Source organism: Perna viridis, chromosome 6, assembly GCF_037379345.1.
Source record: "Perna viridis isolate PV_CMFRI_1.1 ecotype Kerala chromosome 6, ASM3737934v1, whole genome shotgun sequence".
NCBI lineage: Eukaryota > Metazoa > Mollusca > Bivalvia > Mytilida > Mytilidae > Perna > Perna viridis.
The window spans coordinates 42,691,778-42,709,137 of record NC_142450.1 but is presented as its reverse complement, the minus strand read 5'-3'; the positions used below and the strand labels follow the sequence as shown (position 1 = coordinate 42,709,137).

General features: G+C 32.3%; 1 protein-coding gene across 4 annotated transcripts in view; it reads left to right on the top strand.

Moving 5' to 3' along the window:
- The window catches only part of LOC148615050 (uncharacterized), a 28,837-nt gene that overhangs the window by 2,458 nt on the left and 9,019 nt on the right, over window positions 1–17,360 (top strand). For all 4 annotated transcript variants that reach the window (XM_088589666.1, XM_088589667.1, XM_088589664.1 and 1 more), the window contains exons 4-21: window positions 679–801; window positions 1,347–1,595; window positions 2,065–2,190; window positions 2,645–2,767; window positions 3,014–3,139; window positions 4,670–4,795; window positions 5,786–5,911; window positions 6,199–6,318; window positions 6,571–6,693; window positions 7,159–7,281; window positions 9,853–9,975; window positions 10,274–10,399; window positions 11,631–11,717; window positions 13,464–13,592; window positions 14,085–14,207; window positions 14,752–14,838; window positions 16,249–16,377; window positions 16,960–17,082. In XM_088589666.1, the coding sequence (XP_088445792.1) occupies window positions 679–801; window positions 1,347–1,595; window positions 2,065–2,190; window positions 2,645–2,767; window positions 3,014–3,139; window positions 4,670–4,795; window positions 5,786–5,911; window positions 6,199–6,318; window positions 6,571–6,693; window positions 7,159–7,281; window positions 9,853–9,975; window positions 10,274–10,399; window positions 11,631–11,717; window positions 13,464–13,592; window positions 14,085–14,207; window positions 14,752–14,838; window positions 16,249–16,377; window positions 16,960–17,082 (2,292 nt within the window). The remainder of the gene's footprint in view (window positions 1–678; window positions 802–1,346; window positions 1,596–2,064; window positions 2,191–2,644; window positions 2,768–3,013; window positions 3,140–4,669; window positions 4,796–5,785; window positions 5,912–6,198; window positions 6,319–6,570; window positions 6,694–7,158; window positions 7,282–9,852; window positions 9,976–10,273; window positions 10,400–11,630; window positions 11,718–13,463; window positions 13,593–14,084; window positions 14,208–14,751; window positions 14,839–16,248; window positions 16,378–16,959; window positions 17,083–17,360) is intronic.

Here is a 17,360-nt window from a genome sequence, read left to right as displayed (position 1 = left end):
CAGAACAAAATGAAATAGATAATACACTAAAACAAAGTAACAAAGTGACAAACTTAATCAAAACATTGACATATTCATTGGGACGTGATTTACACTTACACTTTCAAAAGTGATTTTTTTTTATACATTTTTGCAATGGAAAAACAGAAAGAATTTTCGTTAGCGAAAAGATTTGCCGTTTTTAAATGAAATTTAGTTTCATGTAATATTGTAATATTATTCGTGCTCGTCATTCATATTCACAAAATAATATCTAACTTTGTATCAGTACATCGTAAAATGCTTAATATATCCTCATTTGTTATCTAGGCTTTCTTTCTTATAAAAATGAATAAAATAATTGTTAAAAAGAAGTAAATGGTCCCAAAATTTAACTGAATAAATCAAAAAAGGGAAGCAAATGAAATAAATTATAGTATTATTAGTTATGAAAAACGTTTGTTGTTTAAACTTGGCGAGAATTATCTACTTAAAGTAGAGTTTTTCCAAAAAATAAAAGAATGATAAACGCAATATATGTACCTACATATAATTTGCATCGCAAATTTGACAGTTCTAACATCGTTGGGAATTTTTCAGACCTGTGTATATATATATATATATATATATATATATATATATATATATATATATATATATATATATATATATATATATAGTTAATTTTTGTTAATGTAGTGGAACTGTAGCAGCATGTAAGGGCAGATGCCCGTGTTCAGTGTGCGGCTGTCCAAAAATATTTAAACCAGTATGTGGTAGAGACGGCAAGACTTACAATAACGAATGTTTGTTGAAATGCGAGTAAGTAAATCTAATTATTGGCCTTTACTTTACTATTAATAAATTATTGATAAATATGTACTTTACTATAAGTTACTTAACGTGCATAATGTATTTTGGGGTATGTTTTTTTTTCAAAGTACAACTTATTAAAATGGGGATATTTTTGAATCACAAGCGGAACCTGTTTTTTTTTAATAATTGACCCGTATAATTATGATTGGGAAACTATATATCAAATGAAGGCAAAAATAAACAAAAACAAATGTGAAGACTCACAAAACACTAAATGAATTAAGGTTAAAAACTATACTTTTAATAGGGAATTGTTACATTCTATAAATTATTTTTCATATAAGAGTATAATTTATTCATATACGATAACTTTTACGTTGATAAGAATAAGAAATAAGCTGTTAACGTTTTCACAAGCCATTCACATTTTTATTTTTAATAAAATAAACAACTTATAAGCAAAACATAATTTGCAATTCGAATCAAATCAAACATAATAATTCATATATCATTTATCATTTTCATCATTGGTATTTCGAACATTTCCATAGGAAGGCGACAAAGAAGTGCGATGGAAAATGTCCTTGTTGTGAAGACAAATGTGCAAATCAGAAAACAAAGAAGTACATTTGTAGCAAAGATAACAAAACATATGATATTTGTATAGCTTTCTGTCGTAAAGTATCAGTACAGTGCACTGGAAAGTGTCCATGCTGTGAGGCCTCTTGCCCTAAAACATACAAACCTGTGTGTGGCGCTGACGGAAAAAATTACAAGAACCAATGTATCGCAAAGTGCAGGTACATTTTGGTGATAGTCTGACTTAAATTTGACTACTTTGGATAATGCTACTCTAATTGTTTGTTAATGCTTTATCACATATTTTATTCGATAGTAATCTCCGTGAATAATGTAAATGAATCTCTGACTGACATGCCTGTTCCAAGTAAGGACCATTGTGGTATTACCAACTTTCTGGTTTTTGCCTCGGAACTATCATTTATTACACGGATTTTTCTTAGGGTTATTTCATTTGACTATTTTCTAGAGTTATATAATTGTTTGATTTGTCAACTTGAACTTACTATCTCATAAAGAATTATAAAACTGTCATCAGGATTTAATTTAACAAGTTTAGTTCGAGCAATCGAAAAACGTAGATCCCCATGTAAATAGTAAACTTTTAAATATTGTATAGTTTTTATTTTGAAAAAAAACTTTAATGTTCTTAAAAACTAAACCACATCCCGATACTTACTTTCTTTACAGAAAAGTCACCAAACAATGTGACGGAACATGTCCATGTAAATCTAATTGTGTTTGTCCGCAAATATTTAAACCGGTATGTGGTGTGGATAACAAAGCATACAGCAACGAATGTGTAGCAAAGTGCAAGTATGTAGTTATATTATAAACATTTCCTGTGTTTAAAGTCGTTACTCTATTTGCATCATTTTCTTAACATTAATCTATTTAATCTGCTCTTAGCTTACATTATCAACAATAAACAATTCTCCACGGTCAATACGGTATCCAAAACACACAATTTAAGATAGAAGACAATACATAGAAGACGGAATCAATGAAGAACACACATTAAAAAAACAGAATTAAAAAAAAAAAAAAAAAAAGACAACAAAGAACCATGAATAGACCATTTTACTCGTATAACAACCACTATGATAATAACAGTGTTATCATGTAGTCATATTTATAAATGATGTCGGACTGCATTGTTTTAACGACTTAAAAAATAATAAACATATGCTACCAATTTTCAAAAGGAATCACAAATTATTCAGAAGAATTAATATTTCAATATTAATTGACATTTTTTTTTATCGATTAGAAATGTAGCAGTGAAATGCCAAGGTTCGTGTCCTTGTACGGCATGTAAATGTCAGAATATCGACAGACCTGTGTGTGGAAAGGATGGAAAAGATTATAGAAATCCGTGTCAAGCAAGTTGCAAGTATGTTTCTATCAAATTGACCATCATCAAATTTATTGAACTTGACGGGATTTCGAAGTAATTGCATCTTCATTTGTGTGCCTAGATACAAGTAGTGGATATATTTTGTTTAAAATCGTATTGTTTCTTTTTTATATAAAATTGTTAGCAAAACAAAAACAAAAAACAAATTAGATACCCATGCAAGTTAATTAAGTTGAACATTGATTTTTTTAATCAAATATGTATGTTAAAGAATATTGTTAGGGGCGTTACAGTTGATTGCCATGGGAAATGTCCATGTTCCTGTATCCACCGCTGTCCTAAGATTGGTTCTCCTGTCTGTGGTAGTGATCGTATTGAATACATAACTGGCTGTCACGCCAATTGTGCGTAAGTATTAAGGCGTATTTATCACGATTACGTATAGTGTATGTAGTTATAAAGGTCACGTTAAGTGTGTGTAAGAACTAACTTCACGTCAAGTGTGTGTCAGTATCAACGTGGAGTGTGGGTAAGTTTTAACGTGAATAAATTTTCTGGCCAGAATATATATTTCAAGGTTAACAAAATGCAAACAAGATTACATTTATAAAAAGATATTTAGCTGAGATAATTTTTAAAATATTTGACAATGGCAGATCAGATGATTCTCTTTGGGCAAAATGGATAATTGTATAAACTAATTCAGCACTGTGGAGGCATCAACGTCAAATGTTCCATAGAATCTGAAAATAATAAAATGTTCTGATTAAGGATCAATGAATCATCTGGAATCGACATGAAACTGTATTATTATTATTTTTTTTTTTTTTTAATTTTTACCAAGTTATTCTTGCATATCCAAATTTTGACAATTTACGCTTGTTTGTAAATTGCTTTACATTTCATGAAGCGTAAACATGATTAAATTTTGCAGAAAAAATATCAACAGTCCTTAAGTGGAACAAATAAACCTTGGTTTATAGAAACGAACTTTTAAATAACATTTTTTGGTGAATACTTTGAGTAATTTTCAAAAAGTCTTTTATGTATTTTTTCTGCGTCTTTGATGCATTTTTTCGGCGTCTTGTTTTCATCAGTTGCATGACTCTATAGTAACATCCAAGTTGTAAAAATAGAATGAACGCTCACTAAAAAAAGAAAATAAAATCTTTGTATATTACAATTGTTGTGTGCAGCTTTTTTTTCTGGCAGTTGCCATCTTTTTATGATGAAATTGATAAGATACACTTATTAACAAATGTGCTACTGGTGACATTTTAATATATGTTATGAAAAAATGTTACTATGAATAAAACATGTACTATAGTTTTGGCAAAACGGGAAAGTCTATGGACATATTCGAACAACACTCATCTAATTCTATTGAAAAAACATGGCATATTTTTTAATTGTGTTTGTCGGAGGGGTTATGAGTGTATGTTACTTCTATCATTAATTGTAGATTGTAGAGTATAACGATTTTAAATAACAAATTTATGTAGCTTTGTATCAACATAATATTTTTGAACGGGTATTTTTATACATCTTTTTTGTACTGCATGCTAAAACTTTGTAATGCACCATCTATACTTTACAGAACAATTTCTCAAAATATTTACTAGTCATTTTCTTGTTGGGAAAATCATATTAGCATGTTACCGATGAGGTTGCTTTACAGAACAATTTCTCAAAATATTTACTAGTCATTTTCTTGTTGGGAAAATCATATTAGCATGTTACCGATGAGGTTGAAAATATAAATCAAATAGTTGACAAGTGCAGTAATTGAATATTATTGCCTCCATTTAATGAGACAATTTGACATCAAGTAAACCAAAATACCCACTTTGAAAACAAGTGGTGCGCTTAATATTTCGAAAGTTATGATATCTTCAGAATATTGAAACATATCTAACAGTAGTATTATCATTGTTTAAGTGGCGTAAAAGTTGCCTGTAATAAACCCTGTCCATGTTCTACACCATGCCTCTGTACGAAAGAATATAAACCCGTCTGTGGGGAAGATGGAAAGGAATATAGCAACGCATGTGTCGCTGGGTGCAAGTGAGTCTTTATCTAAGAAACATATAGGAAAATTGATGTTACACATGCAAAATCATACCGCATAATTTTCACCTTAATTAAGGAAATAAAACGTGGGATCTGAAATTCGTGTGAATCGAATCTTCACGTGATATGAATTATTTAAATGAAATTCATGGTCAGTGACAGGTCATTCTGCACGTTGACGTACTCCCAGATAGTTAGAGTGGGGAAAAGCTGTCGGACCCACTTGGGGTCTGGTAGTAGACCAGAGCGTCAACAGAGCAGCCCATCAGCTAGTAGGACATACTATAAGTTCTTCGGTCGGGTATCCCGAAGGCTGGGCTCCGCTACCTCCAACTACTAACAGACATTTACTAACAAAATCCATGTAAGGTTCGGTGCGAGATCCCTAACCGTCATCATCAGTGACAGATGAAATCACATTAATGACATGTTAAGGTCATATGAATTTCACAACAAGCCATATTAACCTGAATTTCACTTACAACACATGTGTTGATTTGAAAAAAGCAATGCTTAAAGCAATCATTTCAACCAGTCAAAGATGAAATGTTTTTTAAGAACAAGCCTTTACGAACATTTTGAAAGTGTCAAATCGGTCTTAGTTTAAAGAAAGAAGCAGATATTTTAGCGATGATAGACTTACTTCACAGATTTATCAAAGAGTAATCAAGGGAACCAAGGTTATAACGGTAATCAAAAGAATATAATCCAGGGACAAAGACCAGACATGGAAAACAGACACACACAACAAAGAACATAAAGTAACTAAAATCATACATACAAAGTAACAAAAGCAAATGAGCAACTCGGACTCCACTAAAAACTGGCAGCATGGACCAGGTGCACCGGTAGGGTAAGCGTCATCTGCTTTTCTAGAAACACCCACCGAGTTGCTCATAAAAAGGCAAGTCCGGGGTAGACAAACTGGGAGCATGGACCAGGTGCACATCTTTTGGTCATACAATAAATTTATCCTTTTTTCAGCAAAGTGAAAATAGATTGTAGGAAAACATGTCCTTGTTCATGTGAAGATAAATGTCCACAAACTCCAAAAACAGTCTGCGGCGTTGATAATACAACATACACGACAAGTTGCCACGCTCGATGCCAGTAAGTTATACAGGCTAATTAGGCTTTTATGACCAATTTCTATTTGAAGTATGATACATTGTCTGCTGTCCATGATGGAACAATTAACAAGAAATACGGCCGTTTTTGCTAGTTTTTGCTACATAAAACTATAGAAGTAGAAAGTTGATAAAATTGGAAGCATGAATTCTTCTACTTGTTGTTATGTTCATGTCACTAAATCAGTTACACACTTGTCATGTCCTTTTTGTTATTGAAAGTATTTAAGATGCACTTGTCTTTATTGTACATTGCGTTTTAATTTACAGAAACAAGCAAATTAAGTGTAACCAGGCGTGTCCTTGTCCATGCGCATGCCCGGCAATCCATGCACCAGTTTGTGGAGTGGATAAACGCGACTATGCGAATGCGTGTGTTGCAAAATGCAGGTGATTGTATTGATAATTCTTTCATCAAACGCAAGTATCTATTACCATGATGTTATGGAACATGCAGGTTATATTTTAATATTAGAACATTGTTAAAGTAACCCCTAATCGTAAAACAAAATGAAATGCAAAATGTAGTTACGTAGTTGCTTAATGTAATAAAATGACCGACCAAAGCTAAATTGTAAATTATGGGCAAGTATTCTGTGTTCACCATTGCTCATATTATGAAATACTTGAAAACTTGTTTAGGAATGTTGCTGTCAAATGTAAAGGAAAGTGCCCTTGTTGTGAAGATAAATGTCCACCCGGCGGAACCCAAGTCTGTGGGGCAAACAATAAACAGTTCCCTAATAAATGTTTGGCAGCGTGTGCGTAAGTATATCCTCCAGAGTATATTCATATTGAATGTAAGTTATATTTTTATAAATAATGCCAACTATTATACATGTGTTTCTTTGTCCCTTATAAATGAAGTCTTGGATTTTTAAGTTTCAAATATTTTAAAGAAGATATATTTACTTATAAATAAGTGGAACCAAAATTTTACACTGTGTTTAAACTCACATACGAGGTTAAGATGACCAAAGTGATCAAGTTTGTAACTATATACCGTCTATGTTTCAATTAAGAAACAAACAATGCAAAGATAGCTTGAGGTCTCGGACTGTTTTGTTTTATCCGCTGTTGAAACGTTGGCATTCCTACTTTTAGTTTCAACAGTAAAAATACTGGAGGCATGTGCATAAAGTAGTTTTTATTTTTTCGATGGCAAATGGAAAACTTGTTCACAAAATAGAAATAGTGCAATCAAAGACAAATACATATTTAATTCTAAAGAAAAGTACCTGTTAAATGTTCCGGAACGTGTCCATGTTGTGAAGATAAATGTCCTGTTGGTGGAACTAAAGTTTGTGGAGCGAATGGAAAGGATTATGGTAACAGATGTCTGGCAAGTTGTGCGTAAGTATAGATACGTGTATAAGGAAAAACTGCTTCATAAGTTGTTCATATGTTTGGCAAACACTTGATAAAGGCATGTTTTTCATGTTTTAACTTATGTTTAGGACTACCGTAGGGATTCATGGGAAACAAGTAAATAAAAATCATAAGGTGATTATACTGCTACCACTCCCTCCAAAGAAGAGATTGTGGAAAACCATAAATCTGTGCTATCCTCTTTTGGTCTCTCTACCAAGGACGATGATTGTGATTTACCGTCTATGTACTGGATTCCTAAACTTCACAAGAATCCATACAAACAACGTTTCATAGCTGGATCTGCAAAATGTACCATCCTTTTTCAAAACTTCTAACTTCTATACTCACAACTGTCAAAGAGGGTCTGCAGTCCTACCACAACACTTGTTACTCCCGCAGTGGTATTTATTCAATGTGGATCCTGAAAAATTCGAAAGATCCTTTGGAGACAATCAGTTCAAGACTATTATCTGAATACAAAAGCATTAAAACCTATGATTTTTCAACACTGTATACTTCTATTCCCCATACTTAGTTAAAATCCCGACTTAAAAACATTATACATCGTTGTTTTTCCAAAAAAGATGGTACACCTAGATACAAATATATAGTTCTTGGTAGAGGTTCCTCGTACTTTGTAAGAAATAATTCCAAATCATCTTTTAAATATACAGAGGAAGATGTTTACAAAATGCTGGAATTGTTAATCGACAACATATTTGGCCAGTGTAGTGGACGTATTTTTCAACAAACGGTCGGCATTCCAATGGGAACAAATTGTGCTCCTTTACTTGCTGACCTATTCCTTCACTCTTATGAGGCTGACTTTATTATAGCTGATCTAATCAGATCTAGCCAGAAAGAATATGGTTTGGCTAGATCCTTCAATCTCAGTTTCCGCTATATAGATGACGTAATATCTTTAAACAATCCTAATTTTGGGGATTTGATACATCGCATCTATCCGACAGAACTTGAGATAAAGGATACTACAGACACTGTGAAGTCAGCCTCATATCTTGACCTACACTTGGAAATCGATGGTAAAGGAAAACTATTGACCAAACTTTACGACAAACGTGATGACTTTTCATTCAGAATTGTCAACTTTCCTTTCATCTGTGGCAACATCCCTTCGGCTCCTGCGTATGGAGTGTTCATATCACAACTCATACGTTATGCCAGAGCTTGCTGAAACTACGCAGACTTTTTGTATCGCGCTAGAACTCTAACAAATAGGCTTCTGGAACAGGGTTATGTTGCTACAAGATTGAAATCATCACTACAGAAGTTTTATGGTCGTCATTATATACTCGTTGATCGTGATGGTGTATCCATCAGCACCATGAAAACTGATTTATTCAACGGGTCATGGTTTTTCTATCCTCGTTTGTCTACCCCGGACTTGACTTTTTTATGAGCAACTCGGCGGGTGTTTCTAGAAAAACAGAGGACACTTACCCTACCGGTGCACCTGGTCCATGCTCCCAGTTTTTAGTGTATACCTTACTTATGACTAAGTAGGCTAAATAACAGTTTCTGTATAAATAGCAGTGATTTGTCGAATGTTGCCTTTGTAATAAATTTCGATAATTCACAATGTGAAATACAATCGGTAGTATCACTCTCGGACTTTCTCCCGCCAAAATGTCACACATTTAGTGGAGTCAGAGTTGCTCATTTACTTTTGTTACTTTGTATGTATGATTTTAGTTACTTTATGTTCTTTGTTGTGTATGTCTGTTTTCCATGTCTGGTCTTTGTCCCTGGATTACATCCTTTTGATTACCGCTATAACTTTGGTTCCCTTTATTACTCGTCCGTTTGATTTAATGTTTGAAATAAGTATAGTTTTCATATAATTTTAGAAAACATTTGTTCTGGGTGTTTTATGGGCACAAAAGCATATATTTCAAAACTGATTCTAAACATATGTATCTATATGTTTGAAAACGTATGAAAACATGTTTTGCAATGTTTTTTAGACAACAATAAAACAATAAGTACAACTGTACATGTATTGTCAAATAAGTACTGTGATTAATTCAAAATACACCGGCGCATTTTTTGCGCCTGTCCCAAGTCAGGATTTTTTGGCCTCTGTATGTCTTGATTCGATTTCACTTTCGGTGTTTTTTTATTTTGCTTTAGTCAGTAAGGGCAGATATTTCGCTGTACATGTAACTGTGTATAATGTTGTTTGGCGCCTGCTGCATCCTGTCTTGTGGTGTGTGCGATTCCTCGTCGTTTATTGAAGACCCATGTGTCTTTGAGCTGACATATCGGTTTGGTTGTTGGTTCTATAACATCATATCCATTCGTGTTATATCCTATTTGTCATTACTACTTATTTGTTGTGATATTTTTGCGAAGGTTTCAAAGATACAGCTTAATGCTATGACGAATAAATTGCAAACAGAATTAATCTTATCTGCAGTTGTGGAATATTGGACCTTTAAAGTAAACCGAAATGATTTAGCAATGTTATTTACTTCGTCATCCAACAAATTTGAATTACAAAATCAAAAAGATATTTTGTACTGCTATTTATAGAAAAGTAACCGTAAAATGTTCCGGAACGTGTCCATGTTGTGAAGATAAATGTCCTGCTGGTGGAACTAAAGTCTGTGCAGCGAATGGGAAGGATTATGGTAACAAATGCCTGGCAAGTTGCGCGTAAGTAAATATAGTTCACCACCTTCTCTCATATTATCTGTGGCCAATAAAACAGTTCGCGTAACTACGAAATTAAAAAATGCATTTAAAAGGTTCATGTTGGTCTTTTAGATGAAATATTAAAAAAAAGATAAAGCAAAACTTATTACAGATTTTGTATAGTGAGAATGTTGAAAAGTTTGAAATATCTTTTCAGAAATTTTCATTTTCGTACGGAAGATGAACAATGGTTATCTTTGTGTGTGGTAAATGTGTAAATACAACTAAACAAGAAATAACCAGTCGCAATTTTATTTAGAAAAACAACAGTTAAATGCCAAGGGAACTGTCCATGTAGTTGTGAAAGCCAGTGTACCAGCAGCGGTCCATCAGTATGTGGAGAAAACGGTAACTCATATCCATCTCTATGTCACCTCAAGTGTGCGTAAGTCTCTTTTCACTTCATATATTTATAACGCATGATATCAAACTAATCTTCAATAAAAGAAACTATAAATATAGGATGTCTATTAATAGACATTATCCAATTTAGTACATGCTAGAAATTGATAGCCAAATATAGGCATGATTGTAGTAAATCTTATATTCATCTTTAATCTTTTAATAAACATAGCTTAAAATTATTCGATTTGACAATTCAAAATGTTTTATTTTTTGTCAAATCAGACCTTATAATAGTCTTAAAATGAAAGTTTTACATGCTGCAACACGTTATACAAGAAATACTAAAGTTAAATTTGAATTGAATTTCCATTTTACTTCAGCACCAAAACCGATAGCATCTCATAAACTGTCTATTGTCTTTACTTCGTTATAATTTAAACTGAACACTTAATTGGCAAATTATTGTAGTTTTGGAATAAAGTATAGTCTTGAGGTATCTAATATGAAAGTACTAGTAATGTCCAGATGATAACTTCATTATTATAGCACAATGGTTTCAAAATGAAATGGCATTACCTTAAATGATACAAACATGAATGAGGATGTTTGTTAACCTCTGTCTTCCATAAAGTCAATCATACCTAATATTTGTATTAAATAAATTTTCCTAGTTTTTTTTCCTGGAATATTACATTGAATGAACATACTTCAGAATTTTAATGTAAAAAACATAGTTCACCAACCCTTGATCTCGAGATAATCGACCTAATATTAAGGCAATTTGTATATGGATTCTGTGGGGAATTTATTTAGGAAACTATATAAAAAACTGGTGGGTAGAATGTCTTCAATATGCAGATAAAGAACAATTAACGGTGATTTTTTTATATTCCCCCACCCCCCCCCAAAAAAAAAAAAAAAAAAAAATTGGGGGTTACGGATTTTTTTCAATTATTAGAAATAACATCCCCCCAATTATCCCCCCTTACAAAAAGTCTTTATACAAAGCCGCTTGTAATTTTACCTGCTTTATTTTATGTTTAAAATTCTTTTAATTGATTCAAGCATATTGTCTTTACATAATTTTAAACATTTTTAGTTCATTGTAAATATATTTGTATGATTTTGTAAGACGACAGAATGCTCAGTGTAAGAGGTATGATCTGCCTTAACTGGTACTATATCAAAATCTTTTTTCTCTCGTTACCTTCAATATTGCAGTTTATAGCAATGTACACCAGTCATGAATGATTGACTGTAATATTTTGTAGCAAAGTAAAACCTTGTCCAACTTCTGGAAATCCAGTCTGTACCACTGGCAACAAACAATATCCTAACCAGTGTCAGGCCAAATGCAAGTTAGTATCAGGTTTATTTTACAAGTTTTTATGACATTTTATAACTTTCTCTTGATAAATATTATTATGAGTACTAGTGCATCCATGAAGAAATAATTATAAAACAAATTAGCAAACAAAGGTTACTTCGAGTTACTCGGCCATTTATAGACCGGTAACTTTGTAAGATATTGTAAACTATTCCACCGAAGGACTGTTGACTGAAACGAAACTTTGTTGCATGGTAGCGTTTTATCAAAGTGCATACGACGTCCAAATACTTAGAATGTTATAGGAGAAAAGGGAAGAAGGGGAAAATACATATTTCCGGTTAAATATATCCGATATTTGCTTAAATATATCACGGGCAATTGGGTGAAGGTTTAACAAGGTTATTTTAGCGGCGTATACCAATCGCTTTTAAATCATTATGGATAACCAAACAATTCTTGAACCATGTGTCTGTGAATTGTGTCTGTGTCACTAATTAGATTATATGAATAATTGCATAGTTGCAAAGTTGCATATTTTTTAACCTGCTTTATGTCGTAGGGCCTATTGGGCCTATCTGACTCTATCCTCTTTGAGTGCCAAGGAATAGGCCCAAAGGTGTTTTTTTTTATATTACATCAGAATAAAGTGAATGTCACATTATAATATCACGGTCAGAAAGGCAGATAAGGTTCCGTGATTTTGAGTGGTTCTTCTGGAAAAGGCAGAAGAAAACACGCAACCATTAACAAAGTTTTGACAAATAAGTGTTACTTAACGCTTAATATGCAAGTGTGATGTGTGCCTATTTAGGGTTTTTTTGTTTTTGTTTTTGGTAACACGCGTATAAAATATTGTTTAAGAAACAATACCTTGTAGGGTTTCTTTTCAACACAAGCATACACAATGTACGTATGGTAAAGTTCAGGATTACATTACCATTAACCCAATATATTTTAAGCCGTATTTTAGTTATGGAAGCAAGACTATATAGAGCTTTTTCATATTGATACCAATAAATCATCCAAATGTTCCATTTAAAAACGTGTTTGGAACACATGCGGCCTACTATTCTGAGTGGCTACAAGTACTCCGAGTAGCCCCGACACGGCTCAGGCATTCTCCGGTGCTGCAGCCTGGCATGGCTCAGGAAGGTATTCCGTTCTCAGATTCAACTTAAAATTGCTCTAAATCTAATTTCGAGTCTGGCAGTTGGTAAAAGTACTTGAAATGTTTTCATTCCAGTTTGTAGTGATCAAAATTTATATGTTTTAATGAAAAACGGACCTTAAAGCAAAAAATATCGTTTTCGTGTCATAAAATGCGTTAGCTATATCAAATTTTAAAGATAGAAAAAGTCATGTATATACAACATGTATATACAACATGTATATACAAAACATATTGCATGTAGTAGCTACATCTCAACAAATTAAAATCAAACAACAGAAAATTTACCCTTGAATGTTTAAATACTATTTTCGGTCCCTTTCTTAAGAAAACAAACGACGTCAACAATGAAGACAAATTTTGAAAAAAAAATGTTTTATGAAGTTCCTTGTTCAATTGAAAAAATTGGACCTATCCTACGCAGAGGGAGATATTACCAAATAATAATGGCACTCAAAGGGTATTAGTTTTCATTCAAATATTGTATCAGTATTTACAGTCATTACCTCATATTATCTGACGTATGGAATATCGACTATGAAAATAAATGACTACATAAGTAGAAAATCAGTACTCAAAAGAATAACATAATTGTATATAATGTAGAAAAGCAAAGATTGCCTGTCCAAAAGCATGTCCATGTACTCCATGTAACTGTCCATTGCCAACATCAACTAGCATTCTCTGTGGAAAAGATAATAAACCCTACCCAACAAAATGTTATGCAGAATGTGCGTAAGTAAGACTTAGGTGTTAATCTACGGTAAAAAAAATCGGAAACTGGATTTAAAAAAAAATTTACATGGTGACACTAGTCATAATTTCAACCTTGGACTTGTTGTCATTCATTTTTATGTGTAAGAATTGATATCGCAGAGGTCAGCTGTATGAAGGTGTATTGACACTGTTCAAACTAAAACTACTATTAGAACCATTCAAGATTAGCCGGCGTCGTGTTAATAGTTGATCGACAGTAAATACAAATACTTCTAAAATGTTTCAATGCCAACTCCACAATGCAGCCGTTTATACATTTTTGTTACCAGATGAAATTACATTTTGTTTACAGGAATAAATTTGATTTGACCATAAAACCACATATCCTGAACAAAGTGAAAACAATCTGCTAAAACAAAATCGAGTTGCCAATACTGCCCATTCTACAACTTTCATAAACGATTCAATAAGAAAAGTACAATCAAAATCTTTACCCTATTGATATCTTAGGAAAACAACTGTGGCATGCAACCAACAATGTCCCTGTCCATGTGAACTGTCGTGTCCAAGTGGACCATCAGTTTGTGGAGTAGATGGAAACAAGTATAAATCTGCATGTCATGCGCAATGCAAGTATGTATAACTTAAATGTGTAGGTGTTATTCATATTGCCTCATTGAACAATATTTTATAACAATATATTTTGATTCTGAAACATGGAATTACTTAAGCTATTCTCAATATTTTGATATTTCTTATATAGTGTTCGCTAATTCAAACGTGGAATACATTGTATTTGTTTACATTGGAGATACAAAAATATTTAAATTGGCGATACTCATAATATCTGTTATCTATAATTGAATAATAAATACTATTTTTGTCCTGAAGGAAGATATAAAATAATAACTAAAATCATATGGCTACGAAATTTCCGTCTCGATTATCTATAATAAATCTTCTTTGTGTCACGCTTATCCTACCGGTGCACCTGGTCCATGCCCCCAGATTTTAGTGTAGTTCGAGTTGCTCATTTACCTTTGTTTCTTTGTATCTATGATTTTAGTTACTTTATGTTCTTTGTTGTGTACGTCTGTTTCCCATGTCTGGTCTTTGTCCATGGATTACATTCCTTTAATTACGGCTATAACCTTGGTTGCCTTTATTACTCTTGCAGAAAAGTTAAAGTTTGTCCAACAACAGGAAATCCAGTGTGTTCAACTGATAACAGGCAATATCCTAATCAATGTCAAGCAAAATGCAAGTTAGTGTCATCTTTATTTTGACTGTTTTTTTTTTCGTAATAACCTATATGAACCTTCTGCATACTAGTATTTAAGTAGCAGCCTTTGTAAGAATCATGCAAATTCTGTTATATGTGATACACCTCCAAAAAAAGCTACATATTTTCATTTTTCTTATTAAGTTGCTTTATATTTTTATATGATGAAATGTATAATTATTTATTCAAACCTGTCTGCTTTAAGTAGATAATTCACATGGAAAATGTACCTCAGTGTAGTTTACAGAGTTATCTCCATTAATTTTGAATTCTGTTGTGCATTCTATATAATTTTTTTTTATGTCATAAGAGCACAGGTTATATAAAAGTCACTTGTTATAATTTCTATTAACTATAACATTTGAAACAAAATATCAAGTGCTACTTAAAATTCTAATAGGTCCATACGTATATAATGTTGGTAATTCAACTTTCTTTGTGTAGGTTGAATTGTATTGCTATTTAGCATACTGTGCAATTGAATATGCGCCGTTTTTGAACTGTTTTGACCAAAATTTTAAATGACTTTCCCTTAAGTTTCCTATCCCCAAAATACACATCCAAGAACTTCAGATATTGTTATATCAAATTTGATGGCTAGACAGAATATTTGTCAATGAAAAATCCTTTCGTCTTGCTGAGATAGAAGTTCTACTGAGTGATGAAATTAGCCATAATTAACTGTTCGATATAAAATTTCAAAAATACAATGCATTGTATTCTATGCAATAATTTTAATCGCTTCCTTAAGCCAAAACACTTGTTTTAACTGTTGCATACTTTCCCCTAGAAATACATTTTGATAAGAAATATTTGAATAATTTAATTATGTGTCTATTAAGTTAAGAATAACATTATTGCTATTAATATTGTTTCTATCTCCTATAAATCAAAATATCTTTATTTTCTAATTTTGGAAAGAATAATTGGATAATTTATTGGAAAGTAAATGATCAAAATATGACAACGAGTGCCGAACAACATCTAGATTTCACGAGTAAAACTTTATTCATGCACGAGTTAATCTTCAAGCGTACTCGTCACGAGTTATTATATTTTGGTTATTTACGATTACCAGTTAATTACTATATTTATCTTATAGATTTTTTTTCGTAATTCATTGCTATTTTCAACATTTTTTTTTAATTTTGCGATCGGCGTATTGATATTCGTGATGTTTGTGACATTTTGGCGCGAGAAAGTCCGAGAGTGAAACTACCGATTGTATTTCACATTGTGAATTATCGAAATTTATTACGAAGGCAACATTCGACAAATCACTGTTATTTATACAAATATTGTTATTTAGCCTACTTAGTCATAAGTAAGGTATACATGGGACTAAAAGGGTCAATGTGAAGAATGTTTCATTTAACTATATTATGATTGTAGTAAAGCAAAGATTGCCTGTCCAAAAGCATGTCCATGTACACCATGTAACTGTCCATTGCCAACATCAACTAGCATTCTCTGTGGAAAAGATAATAAACCCTACCCAACAAAGTGTTATGCAGAATGTGCGTAAGTAAGACTTAGGTGTTAATCTATGGTAAAGAAATCGGAAACTGGATGTTTCTTACCTGGTTATAGTAAGGTACGTCATACTGACTGTAATGTCATTAAAAAAAAGAGTTCGTTAAGACAGAAAGTCTGACAAGCACTACATATAAATTTACATGGTGACACTAGTCATAATTTCAACCTTTGACTTGTTGTCATTCATTTTTATGTATAAGAATTGATATTGCAGAGGTCAGCTGTATGAAGGTGTATTGACACTATCCAAACTAAAACTACTATTAGAACCATTCAATATTAGACGACGCCTTGGGAATATTCGATCGACAGTAAATAGAAATACTTCTAAAATATTTCAATGCCAACTCCACAATGCAGCCGTTTATACATTTTTGTTACCAGATGAAATTACATTTTGTTTACAGGAATAAATTTGATTTGACCATAACACCACATATCCTTAACAAAGAGAAAACAAAATCTGCTAAATAAAAATCGAGTTGCCAATACTGCCCATTCTACAACTTTCATAAACGATTCAATAAGAAAAGTACAATCACAATCTTTACCCTATTGATATCTTAGGAAAACAACCGTGGCATGCAACCAACAATGTCCCTGTCCATGTGAACTGTCGTGTCCAAGTGGACCATCAGTTTGTGGAGTAGATGGAAACAAGTATAAATCTGCATGTCATGCGCAATGCAAGTATGTATAACTTAAATGTGTAGGTGTTATTCATATTGCCTCATTGAACAATATTTTAAAACAATATATTTTGATTCTGAAACATGGAATTACTTAAGCTATTCTCAATATTTTGATATTTCTTATATAGGGTTCGCTAATTCAAACGTGGAATACATTGTATTTGTTTACATTGCAGATACAAAAATATTTAAATTGGCGATACTCATAATATTCGTTATCTATAATTGAACAATAAATACTATTTTTATGCTGAAAAAAGATATAAAAATATAACT